Raw genomic sequence first — 14,055 nt, 5'->3', positions numbered from 1 at the left:
AATACAAGGATCATCTAATATCACAAAAATCTATCAATGAAACTCACCACATTCATGAACTAAAGGATAGAGACCACAGGACTGTATCAATATATTTGGAAAACAAATCCAATAAAATTCAATACTCATTTTTGTTTTTATAAAAAAAAATATCAGGAGTCTAGGAATAACTAGATAAAGAATATTTACCAAAAACTTAGTGCAAACATCAGTTAATGGAGGAACTTTAGATACATTCTGTTAGAGATCAAAAATCAGACAAGGACATCTACTATTATCTCCCTCAACAATAAAGTAATGATGATCCCGGTCAATACAATAAGACAATATAAAGAACAATGAGATATATGGATAGGAAGAAAATAAGTCAGTATCTGCAGATCAACTACACAGAAAATCAAAATTATGATCAACTACACAGAAAATCTATCAAAAACCAAAAAAACAAACCATAATTACTAATAAAAAGAGTTGAGCAAGGTTGCCAGATTTAAGTTAAATTAGAAAAATCAAGAGCATTCCTCAACATCAGCAATTATTAAATTAAAAAGTAGAAAGCATCAACAAAAACTGTATTTTGCTATTAACCTTAAAAGAATCCCCAAAACTGTTAACATAGAAACAAAGCTTAATAATTTAAAAGTAGACTTTCCTCTTTCATAAGTAGCATGACTTAGCATTATAAAGTTGTCAATTCTTCCCAAAATTTACCTATAAATTCAATCAATTCAAATCAAAATTCTAGAAGGATTTTTTTATGAACTCAAAGATTCTAAAATATATAGCGAGAACCACTAAAATCTACTCCGAAACTTAAGGTTACACTATATCACTCTATGTTAACTGACTGGAATTTAAATAAAAACTTGAAACAAAAAGAAGAAGGAGGAAGAGGAGGAGGAGGAGAAAAAGAAGAGAAAATGATTGTAGAAAACGATTCTGTCAGAAGATAAGCCTCGAGGAAGTTATAACCTTAAGGTAGCCCCGATTTATTTTAACTTCTTTGGGGAAAAAGGTACTGAAGCCTTTCCATTTGAAAAAAAAAGCAAAACACCTACTTACATATACAGCTATTTTCATTATGAAGATTCATTCTATACTTGAATCAAACAATTTGTTTAAAACAAACAAATAAATAAAATAGAGAAAATAAGGTTCATATATAGAGAAGGCAATTTAAAAGAGGAGAAATGAGAAGGGACCTGTTTTACCATACATGTAGATGTATCACAAAACCAAATTTAACAAACCAGAGAACTGAGAAACAGATTCTCACATATGGGTATTTAGTATATGCCCAAGGTACTACCAGGAATCCGTGGGCAATATACAGGTTATGCAGTAGATGGGACTGGTAAAACTGAATTCATCATATAAAAAAATTAAGTTGGATTCCCACCTCATACTATGTATACTACAGTGAATCCAAGATGGATCACCATAGACACGTGATGGGAAAAATGTTAAAGGTTAAAGGTAGCATAGAGGGAATGCCCATGACCTTGAATAGAAAGGGAGCTGTTTGTTTTTTTTTTTAAACAAGACTTAAAAAGTATAAACTATACGGTTAAAATTGATGGACCTGATTACATCAAAATCAAGGATTTCTGTTTGTGAAAGATAATATATACATAGTTTAAAGTCTGGGGACAAACTGGAAAAAAGACATTGGCAACATCCTAAACTGTCAATATCTACAATATATATGGAATTTCTGAGATTTCTCTTTCTAGCAAAGAGAAAAAAACAAAACAAGAAAGCCAATACAAAACTGAACAAAGGTTAAAATAGGCATTTCAGAGAAGAAAAATCGTAAATGATTAGTGAGTCTATAAAGAGAAGCACAATGTTATCAGTAATCAAAGAAATGCAAATTAAAACAAAGAGATATCCTTCAATATCTATCAGGTTAGCAAAAATTTTAAACTAGTTAAAATAAGTATTACACATATACCTTGGACTTACACGAAATAATGATAATAGTGTGTCACAAAGATACATATTATTTATGTAATTCTCTGTACATAAGTTTGAAAAAAAAGTATCTACTTATTTTAGCTGCCTTGAGACAACTAAATCTATATCTTGCTCCATCTTTATATGGGAATGATAGAAGGAGAGAAGGAGGAGCAAGGAGGAGAAGAAAGGAAGAGGGGAAGAGGAAATTACTCACCAGGACAGAATATATGTGTAGACAGCGATAAACAGGAGAGAAATCCACCAAATCTTGGGCTCCAGGTACCTGCAAAACAAACAAGATTGTCAAAAATATTAAAACAATGCTATGAAGAACTTTGAACTGGATTCATTTTTACTATTCGAGTGTAAAAAAAAAAAAGGCCAACTCTAGTTTCTAGGAGAAAAACACAGAACAAACAAACAAACAAACCATGCTCCCAGAAACCTAGTTTTGGTATTTTAGCCATGGGATTAATAAACTGTGGAGAGAGCAGCAAGGCTGGGACACAGAACAGAAGGATAAATAACAGAGAAGCGTGACAGGTGTCATGGGCCCTGCATCTGCTTTTAGAGATATATTTTAGGCTTCAAAAAGGAAGCCTCTAAAAAGGAAGAGAAGAAGGTGGGACTGTGACTTTGACAGCGTGACTGCATCTCCTTAGATTCATGGCGGTCTATACAAAAGACCAAGTTTCAGTGGTCTCAACCAAAACCTGCCACACAGGAAGAATTAAATGACCTGCCAGCCAACTTCTGAAGGGCATAAGAATTAGTATTTACATCAGCATGCAATCAAAATACAGAAATATGCTAGAAAGAGAGGGGGATCATGTAAAAAGTAAAATAAGAAAAGGAAAAGCCAAATCTATAAGTAATAGCAGAATATTATAATAAGAACAATGTAGACAGATTGAATCTAGACATCAAAAGACAAAGTAAAACAAACAACATTAGGTAAGAACTGGAGATAGTCTCAGTGCTAAAAACTGCTTGGTTATGTGACCTGACAATGAGTAACTCACAATTTACTTTGGCCTTAATTTCCTCAACTGCAAAGGTAACTATTCCCTATATTGTTCGCCTATAGGAATTAAACAAGAATAAAAGGACACAAAGTAAATATTGAACAAAACAAAATACAGCAAAAAAGAAAAGACAAAATTGCATGAAGAAATAATCAAAATAAAAGACCTAGCTGCAGTTTTTACTCTAACACTGGTAATTGTAGGATTCCTCAGAATGTAAGCAGCAGACGCGTCTGAACTGGGTTGAGCTGACTTGTGATTACAAGGCCAGTTTCCCTTATTCCATCAAGAAAGCTTTGTTTCTTCTTTGGGGGTATAGCTTTCTTCACCAAGATGTTTTTCCTGGTGAAATCTACTCATTCTACAACTTGGCAGCACCATATCTACTTTCCCGTCCCTCCAAAATCATTACCTCTCTACATTTATCGGTTCAAATTCATCGACTATTCTATTCATTTGCTATATACCCGTGACAGCACACACTAAATCTCTGTGTTTAAGAACCTCCCAGTGCTAGATACTCTGCAAGCACTCCAAAAAAAAAAAAAAAAAAAAAAAACCCTAGCATAGATTTATTAAAAAAAAAAAAAAAAGGAGGCCATTAGAAAAGTTAGCGAGCATTACAAAATCACTGAGAAAAACATTTTATGAACAGATAAACACCATTTAGTTAAAAAAAAAGATTAAAAAGCATGAAAAATTGTAACTTTAAGAGTACAAAAGGGCACTCGTTTTATCTTAATAACACAAAAAGAGACAGCACTCTTATTTGAAATGACCGCAACATAAAAACATCTTTATAGTCTCCCCTGTTGGATTGCAAAGTAAAAATGTGAAGGAAATTTATTTTAGCTTGCCAGAAAAACAGAGTCTACTAGAGAAAACTTCAACTAACCAAAACACAAGTTCAAAAGGTGAAAAATACAAAAATTCATAAAATTATATTCATAGTATTTAAACTACATAAAAATTACACACACACATGTAAAAAGATAATACGAAAAGGTTTTGATCTGTATAGGAAAGGAAACTTTTATTTAGAATTAATGACTATAAAGTTATTTATAATAAACATATATTTATAAAAAGTTTAAGGAAATTTAAATAAATTCAATGACAACTTTGTTTCTACGTTCTTCTTTACGTAGTTTATTTATTTTGTTTTGCTTTGACTCAGAAACATTAGTTTCATTCAAAAGGAAACTGCTTGTAAGCCATTCCCCAGACAGAGCCATGGCCCCTTCACATGTCAATCCCCATCCACATTAGGGGAGAGTTTCCCTAAAAATCTGGTAGTGGTGCCCCTTACTAATGGGCTAAAAAGAGTGGTTTATCTGGGCCAACTAAAAAATAGATATATTTAGAGAGGACAGAAAGGATTCCCTGTCATCTCCAACAAATACTTAAAACCAAACCTATTCTCTGCAAGGCTGTCTTGACATCCTCATCCTCAGCCTCAAACTGTTTAAAAATGCCCTGACCCGGAAATACTGGCTTTGCTATTTCTTAGCCTCTGCAACCATAATCCAGTTAAGGCCCCCTAAGCCAAGGACTGCCTGCTTTGAAAGCAGTCCACAGAAACCTAGATGAGAAAAGAAGGAGTGAGATGGGGCTTCAGTTCACAAACTTTACCTTCACCCCCAAAATAGCCTACTATTTAGGAATCATTTTTCCTCCATGCTCCCTTCTGCGAGGAACACTAGGAGCACTGCAAGGAACCAAGAAGAGTGCTGTGAGGAGAAAGGTATGTAAAGCATGCACTGACTCATGTTGCTTTGAGCGAGATGTGTTTTCTCTGCTTCCACTAATGAAAAAGAATCACATCGACCAAAAGGCAAAAGGAGGAGAGCAACATACACTGTACGTGAAGGAATGCCACACGTTCAGAAGGATAAGAAACGAACTTCCAAAAACCTAAATAGATGGGACTGGGAAAAAGAACAAAAGGCAGTTTCTCCTGACTCGCATAAATAGGTCTGTTTTAAGGTCCACATTTTGCTCCCCATTTAAAATGCAAAATCGCTGTCAAGGTTGTCTTCATTCTTCTTCCCCTCCTGTTTGCCCTTCTCTCCCCTCAAGTGCAAAGAATGATTCAAGCAGGTTTAGGTTTCAGCTGGGGCAGAGGGAGGGGTCCAAGGACACTTTCCTAAGCTAACAATGACTGTCTCTAATGGTTTCTGTCTCCTAACAAAAGCCAGGACTCCGTCTTTATCAGCTTCATCTAATTTTTCCTTTCCAAAGTAAATAACACAGCCCTTGGCATTTTACACATGTCCAAGTTTGACAAATCATTATCGACTGGGACTATAACTGATAAGAGATAACTTTGTGGTAGGACGTTGTCATTTCCTCTCATAAGGGCTTTCTTTCTGAGATACAGAAACATGATTAAAATAGTTAAACATTTCCTCTGCCTGGCAGTCAGGAACTCAAGACATTAAGATACTGGAGTCTGTATTTTTCTAGTTCAAATAGATCTATGGAGATACCAACAGCAGCCACAAACAGTATACTCAAGATTATCCTGCTTTTTTAACTAGTTGTTTTCCTTATGAATTCACATGAAATAATTTCATCACCAAGGACAGCAGCTGCCTAATTCCCTATATAGTTTCTGAATGGAGAGTGTTAGTGCCTTCTGTCAACTCAAACCTCTTTATTATCAGGGAGGAGCAAATTCTAGGTAAGATTTTAGATTCTGTAACTAAGAGATCTGTGCCACAGAGCACGTTATGATATTATATGCTAAGATATTAAAATAATGGATAAATAATAAGCTATTAAAAGAATTTAGGAGTGGCTGGACTACAACAGTCAGAGGTAGATATCATGAAGGCAACACTTAACATTCTACAATTACACATTCACACACCCATTAGAGACTGTGCATCACTAGATGCCAATATATATGGCGAGTCTGTCTGTTTCAATGTGCTTCTTACATTTGTAGGATACATATTAATAGCTTCCATCAAAGCTGTAGTTTTTGTTACTTACTGTCTGTAGATTTTGTTAAATAGCATTATATCCTATCAATACATCAGCTATCACGCAATGCCACTATATAGGCAACAAAAAAAAAAGAGTCTGGGGACAAAGGAAGCTATAAAATAAGAAAAGTAAATTTATAAACAGGATCAATGAAAGGCACCCTGAAAACAGAGTCTTATGGGCCTCTGCAAGTAATATATATTGGAGAGGATGTAAAGATTCAGCGTAGAAATGGAAATATTAGATGGTCAGAAAGAAAAGAAGCATAAATTTTTCTTTATTTTTAAGATTTTATTTATTATTTGAGAGAACAAGTGCAGGGGAGAGGCAGAGGGAGAAGCAGAAGCAGGCGCCCTGCTGAATGGGGAGCCAGATGCAGGGCTTGATCCCAGGGATCCCCAATTATGACCCAAGCTGAAGGCAGATGCCCAACCAACTGAGCCACCCAGGCGCTCCAAACATTTCGGATTATAAAAACTCTTGTGAAACATTAGAATCTTTTTGATATGTTTTTCTTCTTCTCTAATACATCTTAGATCAAGTCAAAGAAATCTGTGAAAATGGAAAGGTTAATGCGTAAGTTCCTCTCATAAAGATAAGGAACATGACTTTACTTATTAAAGAAAAAAGGAGATTTGGGTTTTAAAATAAATAATGGCATTCAAGCTTTAACAGATACATCTATTTAACATTTTTATAGCACCTTCCTCCCACCCAACAAAGGAGGTGGAAGTCAGTAGCTATTTCTACTACCTTAATTAAGACTCACTAATGAAGGGAGGAAGAAAAAAAAAAGTACCTGCAGATAAGAACCTGATAGATCTACCTGCTTTACTAGTACGTAAGCATATCATGAGGAAAGGGAATAGAGTGCAAGAAAAGACTGCTTGCCTCCTTCCACTCAAGAATATTCACCTATGCTGCTCATAAAGATAGTATATGAAAGAAAGAAATGCATTAGTGTGGTCTAGTCTTGTTCACGGCTGTCCCAGGAGACACACACACACACATACACATACACACACAAAACACAGGCCACTTATTTTTCTCTTATGAAACCTTTCAAAGTAGGTAGACCATCCAAAAGAGTATGATAAAAATCTGCAAGGAATTTAGATAGGTTTCTCACTGATCATTTCGGTCATTCTCCTTCTTGAAAATACTTTTGATTACCACTTTACACAAAACAGTTCCTTGGTATGAGTAAATGAATGCAGGGACTTGGTGCCCATTTCTGAGCATTAGTTGGATTTCAAGTCATTAAAATGTACCAGGCATCTTTCTGAAGGGAGAAAACAACAAATGATTAGCTGAAAGAGCATTACCTTTGCACTCAAAGGATCAATTTTGACTACCCCTATTATGTCTGGAAGCCAGGAAATACCTGGCAAACATTTTTCGCCAGTGTGCTTTTCTGTACTACTTTGCTTCCAAAACTTCAGAGAAAAGAAAGGTAGAACTCATTTGGACATAATCTTCCACAGAGCTGGACTAAACACCGTGGACGCACCAACAAACTGGAAGGCCTAGGATTCTAGTGACTAGAATCAGCAAAAGTATAAGAGAATTTTCTAAACCTCTGAACATGTAAGAACACCCTGAACAGAGCCCTATCCTAAAAACTGCAGGATTTGACTGTAGAGCTTCTCACAAATCACTAGGATTCTTCCTGAGAAATCCCTAAACAAATTACCACTTAATTTACTCAAGTGTTTGCACCAAACAGAAGAAAACCAGGAAAAATCACCATTCTCCCTTTACTGAGACACTGCAAAAAACGTTGTGGCCAAAATTAAAAGATACTCCCTCGAGAATTCTCTGCTTGACGCTGAACACTGGGGCAGAAAAAATTCAAATCCTAGTAATATATACAGTTGCTAGGCACCCTGCCAGTACTTGGTATGGTCAGTATTTTATTTTAAGCTAATTCTAGTAGTTGTGTAGCCAAAACACTGTATTTTAATAAGAAAATATTGGAAATCATTAAATACCCACATGTAGGAGATTGGCTCAATAAACTGTGGTACATTCAAATAATGGAGTACTGTTTGGCAGTAAAAAGAGAATGAGAAAGATTTCTATGAACCAATATGGAACAATTTTCAGGATATACTTTCAAGTGGAAAAACAATGTACAAAAATACATAGGTACAAAAATACATATGTATTATATTATTAATAGTCATGTTGTGTATGGTATGAGGAAAGGTATTTGTATACACACACACACATTCATGATACTGATTTCTTACAAATAGTGGGTAAGAGCAGGGTGGAAGGAATAAAGAGGAGGATGGGCTATAACTGAATATATCTTCTTATATAATTTTGCTTTTTGAAACTTGTTTATATTTTACATACTCAAAAAATTAAATTAATAAGGATGGGGAACTCTAAAAAATATACAAAAGAAACAAATGAACCCAATTATATATCAACTTGGTAACAGTCACACAGAAGTAAAGTAGCAAAAACTTTTGAACAAAATACCCTGAGCTTTAGCCCCAGTGGGATACACTGTAGGGTAAAAAGCACTGCGAAGAAATCTTGAACCCAGTAAGTTGACTGCTCTTAGTGACATCTGCTTAACAGTGTGGTCACTGCATTGTAGGGATGTAGAAGAGTGTCATTCTTGGCAAACTACAGATCGTTGTGTTGAGATTTCAAACATGATGAATGAAGTATGCCACGTTCAAATGTTCAGCTTTGGTGGGGAGAAGAAGAGAACTGATGAAATCGATCCTTTCAAAATCAAATTTTTAAGATTGAAAGTGCCAAATTTTAATAAGTGGACAACTTAAGTGAAGGTACATGGGTGTTCATTTTACCACTCTTGTAACTTTTCTGATGATCTAAAATTCTTCAAAAAAATAAATTCTTATAAAGAAGATGCTACTGTAGAGGTGGGGTTTGGGAGGTGGGCAAGATAGGTGAAAGGGGTCAAAAGGTACACATTTCCAATCATAAAATTAAGAAGTCATAGAGATGTAATGTACAGCACAGTAACTATAGTTACTGCATTGCATATTTGAAAGTGTCTAAGAGGGATCTAGAAGTTCCCATCAAGAAAACAAAACCCTGTAACTATGTATTCCGATGGATGTTAATCAGACTATTATGATGATCATTTTGCAATATATGCAAATATTGAATCATTATGTTATACCCCTGAAATTAATATAATGTTATATATCAATTTAAAATAAAGACTGAATGAATGGATGAATGGGTGGATGGATGGATGGATGGATGGATGGATAGATAGATAGATAGATAGATAGATAGATAGATAGATAGATGATGGGTATTCAGAAGAGGTCACATTGAGCTAGTCCTCAGGAAAAAGTAGAATTCAGTATTTTAGACAAGGATGAGAGAAAAAGATGTTTACTCCCTAATTAGGGTTATTAGCAACTTAGTACAGAGTGAAGGGAGTGGTTGAATAAGAAATTTGTATATAAGGGAGAAATTCTAAAAGACCTGAAAAGCCAGGTAGATGTTTATAATTGAAGTAAATAATTTCAAAATGACAATAACTTTACACTATCAATACAATGAAAAAATTTCAAAGACATTAAATCAATGTGAGCCATAATATACTCTTACCAATAGACAGACCTTAAAACATGAAAGAAGAAAACCAAACAGAATGTCTAAAGTATGCCATAGTTTTCATTCAACTTTCTATATTGCTTTTTTGCTTTTGATTTTAATAAAAGTATGAGTATTTACTCTTCATTTGACTACACATATTTTTAATAGACCAGTTTTCATTAAGAATTGAAGAAAAGGGTGCCCGGGTGGCTCAGTTGGTTAAGCAGCTGACTCCTGATCTCAGCATTGTGAGTTCAAGCCCCACACTGGGCTCCACATACATACTTACATACATACATACATACATACATACATACATACATACATAACTAACTAACTAACTGACTAACTAAACAAAACTAACTAAACAAAACTAACTAACCCCAACTCTGTCAGGGCACCTAGGTGGCACAGTTAGTTGAGAGTCCGACTCTTGGTTTCGGCTCAGGTCGTGATCTCAGGGTCATGACATTGAGTACCACATCAGGCTTCCCACTCAGCATGGAGTCTGCCTGGGTTTCTCTCTACCTCTTCCTCTGCCTCTCCTCCCCCTCGTGTGCGCTCTCTCTCAAATAAACAAATACAACTTAAAAAAAAAAAAAACTGAAGTGAAAAACCAAGACTACAAGGGTGGGTGACTATTGGGAATAAGTGAATGAGGGCAGCTTTTCAATTTGTATTCTCTTAATAGACATACTTTGTATCTGAAATATCTAGAACTGTTCCTCATTTTTACAAAGAACTCTGTTCTTTGTAAATTTTTTCTAAACACGCGGCCCTGTCAGTCTACCTTCCAGTTCACCATTTTGAAATACAGACCCAAGATAAGTAATAATATATTTCTCTCAATAGCACAAATGTGATAATAAATGGCAATATCCAATGTGCAGACACAACAGTGATTGCAGCTTAGTGAAAGAAACACATCTCTGGTGGCAACCTTGCTGCTCGAGGTGATTCTATTACTACCATTCTTAGAAGAAGCCTAAGTTGGAAATACAGATTTTTATGTGAATTCAACTACTTAAAAGTTGGCAAATAATTAAAAAAACTTTTAAGCACTATGCAAGCCAACAGCCATTTTGCAAGCTATTTCCGGCCCCCGGGCTGCCAATATGCAACCTCTGATTCTAACTCTAAAGTACTAATGGCATCCTTTATTTCACTTTAACTTACTGAGAAATTACCCTCATTTTGTTACCTTGCTGTCATTTGAAAGTGTTGCAATAAGCAATGTGAAATTTGGGTCAAACATCATAATAACCACAATTTGTCACAAGCAATTTAGTATTAATTAATTATTGTCACTATTTTATAGGTGAGGAAAGAGATGCTCAGAGAAATTACATGACTTGCTCCAATAACACAATAACACTTGTACTTTGTAAATACAAATCTTGTGTTCTTTCCAATCACCCTGTGTTATGGACTGAATTGTGTCTCCCCCAAAGTTCATATGTTGAAGCCCTAACCCCCAATGTGACTGTGTTTGGAAATAAGGCCTTTCAGGAGGTAATTAAGGTTAAATGAAGTCATAAGGGTAGAGCTCTGCAAAAATAGGATTGGTGTCCTTATAAAAAAAGGAAGACACACCAGGGGCATACAATCACAGAGAAAAAGCTGTGTGAGGACACAGTAAGAAGGCAGTCATCTGCAAGCCAAGGAAAGACTCCTAAGGAGGAAATCAACCCTGACGGGACCTTGATCTTGGGACTTCCAGTCTCCAAAACTGTGAGAAAATAAGTTTCTGTTGCTTAAGCCAGGCAACCTATAGTATTTTGTTATAGCATTCCTGGCAAACAAATAATCTTGTTATCAAAATTAGTACAGTACCACAATCATAAAGACATCTCAGAAGGCATTATATATTATATCATACTTGTATTTATATTAGCAATTCCATCCTGTTAACTCCATACTTCAAAAAGGATACCAAAATCTTGAGAGCTAAACCTGACGTGGATCATTTGGTCAACATTTATTTGACTCACACTATATAAAGAGTTGTATGGCTAAAACAGTGACTACTGCTCTTTCACAGTATAAACAATTAAGAGACACAAACTAGAATAAGAGATGTGCCAGAAGTATGGTACCAAGGAAGTGTTCTAATAATGCAGAAGCTCTGAAGTAATCGAGAAACAAAAAAAGAAATCAAAGGCCCTGCTTCTTCAAACTATTTCTTACCCAACACTGTTTTTTTAAGCAGTTTGTTTACAGTAGATAATGTTCCATGAGTCCATGCAAATATGTTATCAAAAACTGTATCAACTTGTATTTCACCTTTATTCCCCAAAGAAAGACAGTCATAATCCCATAATAGTATATACTGATAGTATGGTATGTGCCAAGCACTATGATGACAGCACTTACACACTACTTCAGTCAATCCTTACAACTCTGCCCTCAGAAGGCATTACTGTCCCCCTTCTCACAAATAATATATCACCTAAAGTGTCCTTTGTATTTTATATTCAAATATCTCAAAAAATGATACACCTAGGGCACCTGGGCAGCTTGTTGGTTAAGCAGCCAACTCATGATTTCAGCTCAGGTCATGATCTCACGGTGGTGAGATCAAGCCACGTGTTGGGCTCCGCGCTCAGCGGGAATCTGCTTGAGATCCTCTCTTTCCTTCTGCCCCTCCCCCACTCAAACTCTCATGCATGCGCACTCTCTCTGTCTAAAATACATGAATAAATCTTTAAAAGAAAAAGATAGTCCTGATGTATCTAACACAAGTACATTCTCCATCTAAAAAGTTCACCACTTCTAAAACAAAATTCTGAAGTCCTATCTAGATATTTAGAGAAGAGCAATAACATCTGCATATTCCACAGGATGATATACAGATTAAGAATAAACTCCCCAAATCATACGTATTTCCACTAAAAATCAACTGAATTAAGTTGTTAGTCAAAAATGCTCAAATGTCAGCAGTTTATATAGTTTAACTTTAATATTTGACCAGTAAAAACAAAACACCTTACTTTAATTAAGGTGACCCCTTCATTAGCTTAGACAAAAATAAAGTACAAACAGAGTGAGAATTTTACAGAAGAATACTTCTCCTACAACACTTCCCAGCAATCAAGAGACTGACTCTGTCAGTTGGTTCTCCACGTGAGCTGGTTTTTTCATCCAAGATGACTTCATCTTCAGTTCCCAGCCTATCTAGTTTTTCTATGTGTGGCACAAATTTATTTCAGTTCAACAACATATTAAATCCCTGCTTCCATTTTTTAGCCATTTTTTAGGTGTTTGGGTTTTCTTCCCCATCTCATTCTGGGGTCTCCCATTAAGTACCATCATGCTGAAGACATAGTTAAGAGCCTACACATGTCACTTGACTCAAAGAATGTACAAAATATCACTTTCATCAAAAGCACAGGAAGCACTTCAGTGAATAAGAAAATATCTAAACTTAAGTATATTAAATCAGAATCATAAAATTTCATAAAAAATAATGCTGGTACTCTATTATAAGCAACAGATTTTAGAAAGCAAAAATGTAACTTTCTCTTCAAGTACTGCATTCATTGTTGGAAAAATTTTAAGACATATTAATGAAAAATCAATAAGAGACCCAAACATTCAAGGTTTTGTCTTCCTTATGCACTAAAAATGCTTCCTTGAGGTCCTCCATAGCCTTGCAACTCCAAGCATGCTCTGTGAAGGAAGCACCACCCTCACCTGGAAGCCTGTGAAAAATGTAGATTCTCAGATTTCATGCCCAACCTGCAGAATCCGAATCTGCATTTTTTTATGATTCAAAGGTGATTCCTATGCACATTAAAATTTCAGAACCACTTAACCTACAACTTGGGTTCTTAACATGGCTCTTAAGGGCAACACGAGTTTCAGGAATTCCCTGAAATTTCATGCAGAACTTTTTGTGAGTGAATATACGCATATTTTACTGGGAAAAGACTCCATATATTCTTTTTCAAACTCTCAAAGGAATATATGACCCCAAATAGACTAAGAATCACTGCCCTACAGGATTCTGCGCCACAGTTTAGAAGTCAAAATATTTCAAAAACTATTTACGCTGCTCTCAATGAGGTCTGTTGAAGAATGACAAGAATGAAGGTCAGAACGTCACAGTGGGTCACGAAAGACCTTATCTGAAGAATTTATTCACACCATGCAAGAACTATGCCAAGAAACCAGTTTGGAGACATCTAAATAAATAATTCTCTACATGAGGTTTGAGATTAAGAATGTGCACTTGAAGAAGATTCAAGCTGAGAAGTAAATAAATAGAAGGTAGGATTTTTTTAAGATAGGATGCCATTAGATGACAGTGAAGTGCTGAATTCTTGTTGGAAGAGCTCAATCAGCAAATCTCTAACAGGATTCTGTTTGATTTGGGATATATGACCATTTTAAAATGCTCACTTCCAAGTCCATTCTTATAATACTTTGTTTATGAGGAACCCAACACATTTCACTAGTCCCACTTTCTTTATCTTCTCTGGGCCTC

General features: G+C 35.4%; 1 protein-coding gene across 2 annotated transcripts in view; it reads right to left on the bottom strand.

Annotated features, from left to right (window-relative positions):
* The window catches only part of EXOC6B (exocyst complex component 6B), a 571,132-nt gene that overhangs the window by 331,822 nt on the left and 225,255 nt on the right, over positions 1-14,055 (bottom strand). For both annotated transcript variants that reach the window (XM_008699988.1, XM_008699990.2), the window contains exon 8: positions 2,174-2,242. In XM_008699988.1, the coding sequence (XP_008698210.1) occupies positions 2,174-2,242 (69 nt within the window). The remainder of the gene's footprint in view (positions 1-2,173; positions 2,243-14,055) is intronic.

Source organism: Ursus maritimus, unplaced genomic scaffold, assembly GCF_017311325.1.
Source record: "Ursus maritimus isolate PB19 unplaced genomic scaffold, ASM1731132v1 scaffold_6, whole genome shotgun sequence".
Lineage (NCBI taxonomy): Eukaryota > Metazoa > Chordata > Mammalia > Carnivora > Ursidae > Ursus > Ursus maritimus.
This window is presented reverse-complemented; position numbering and strand designations above follow the sequence as displayed.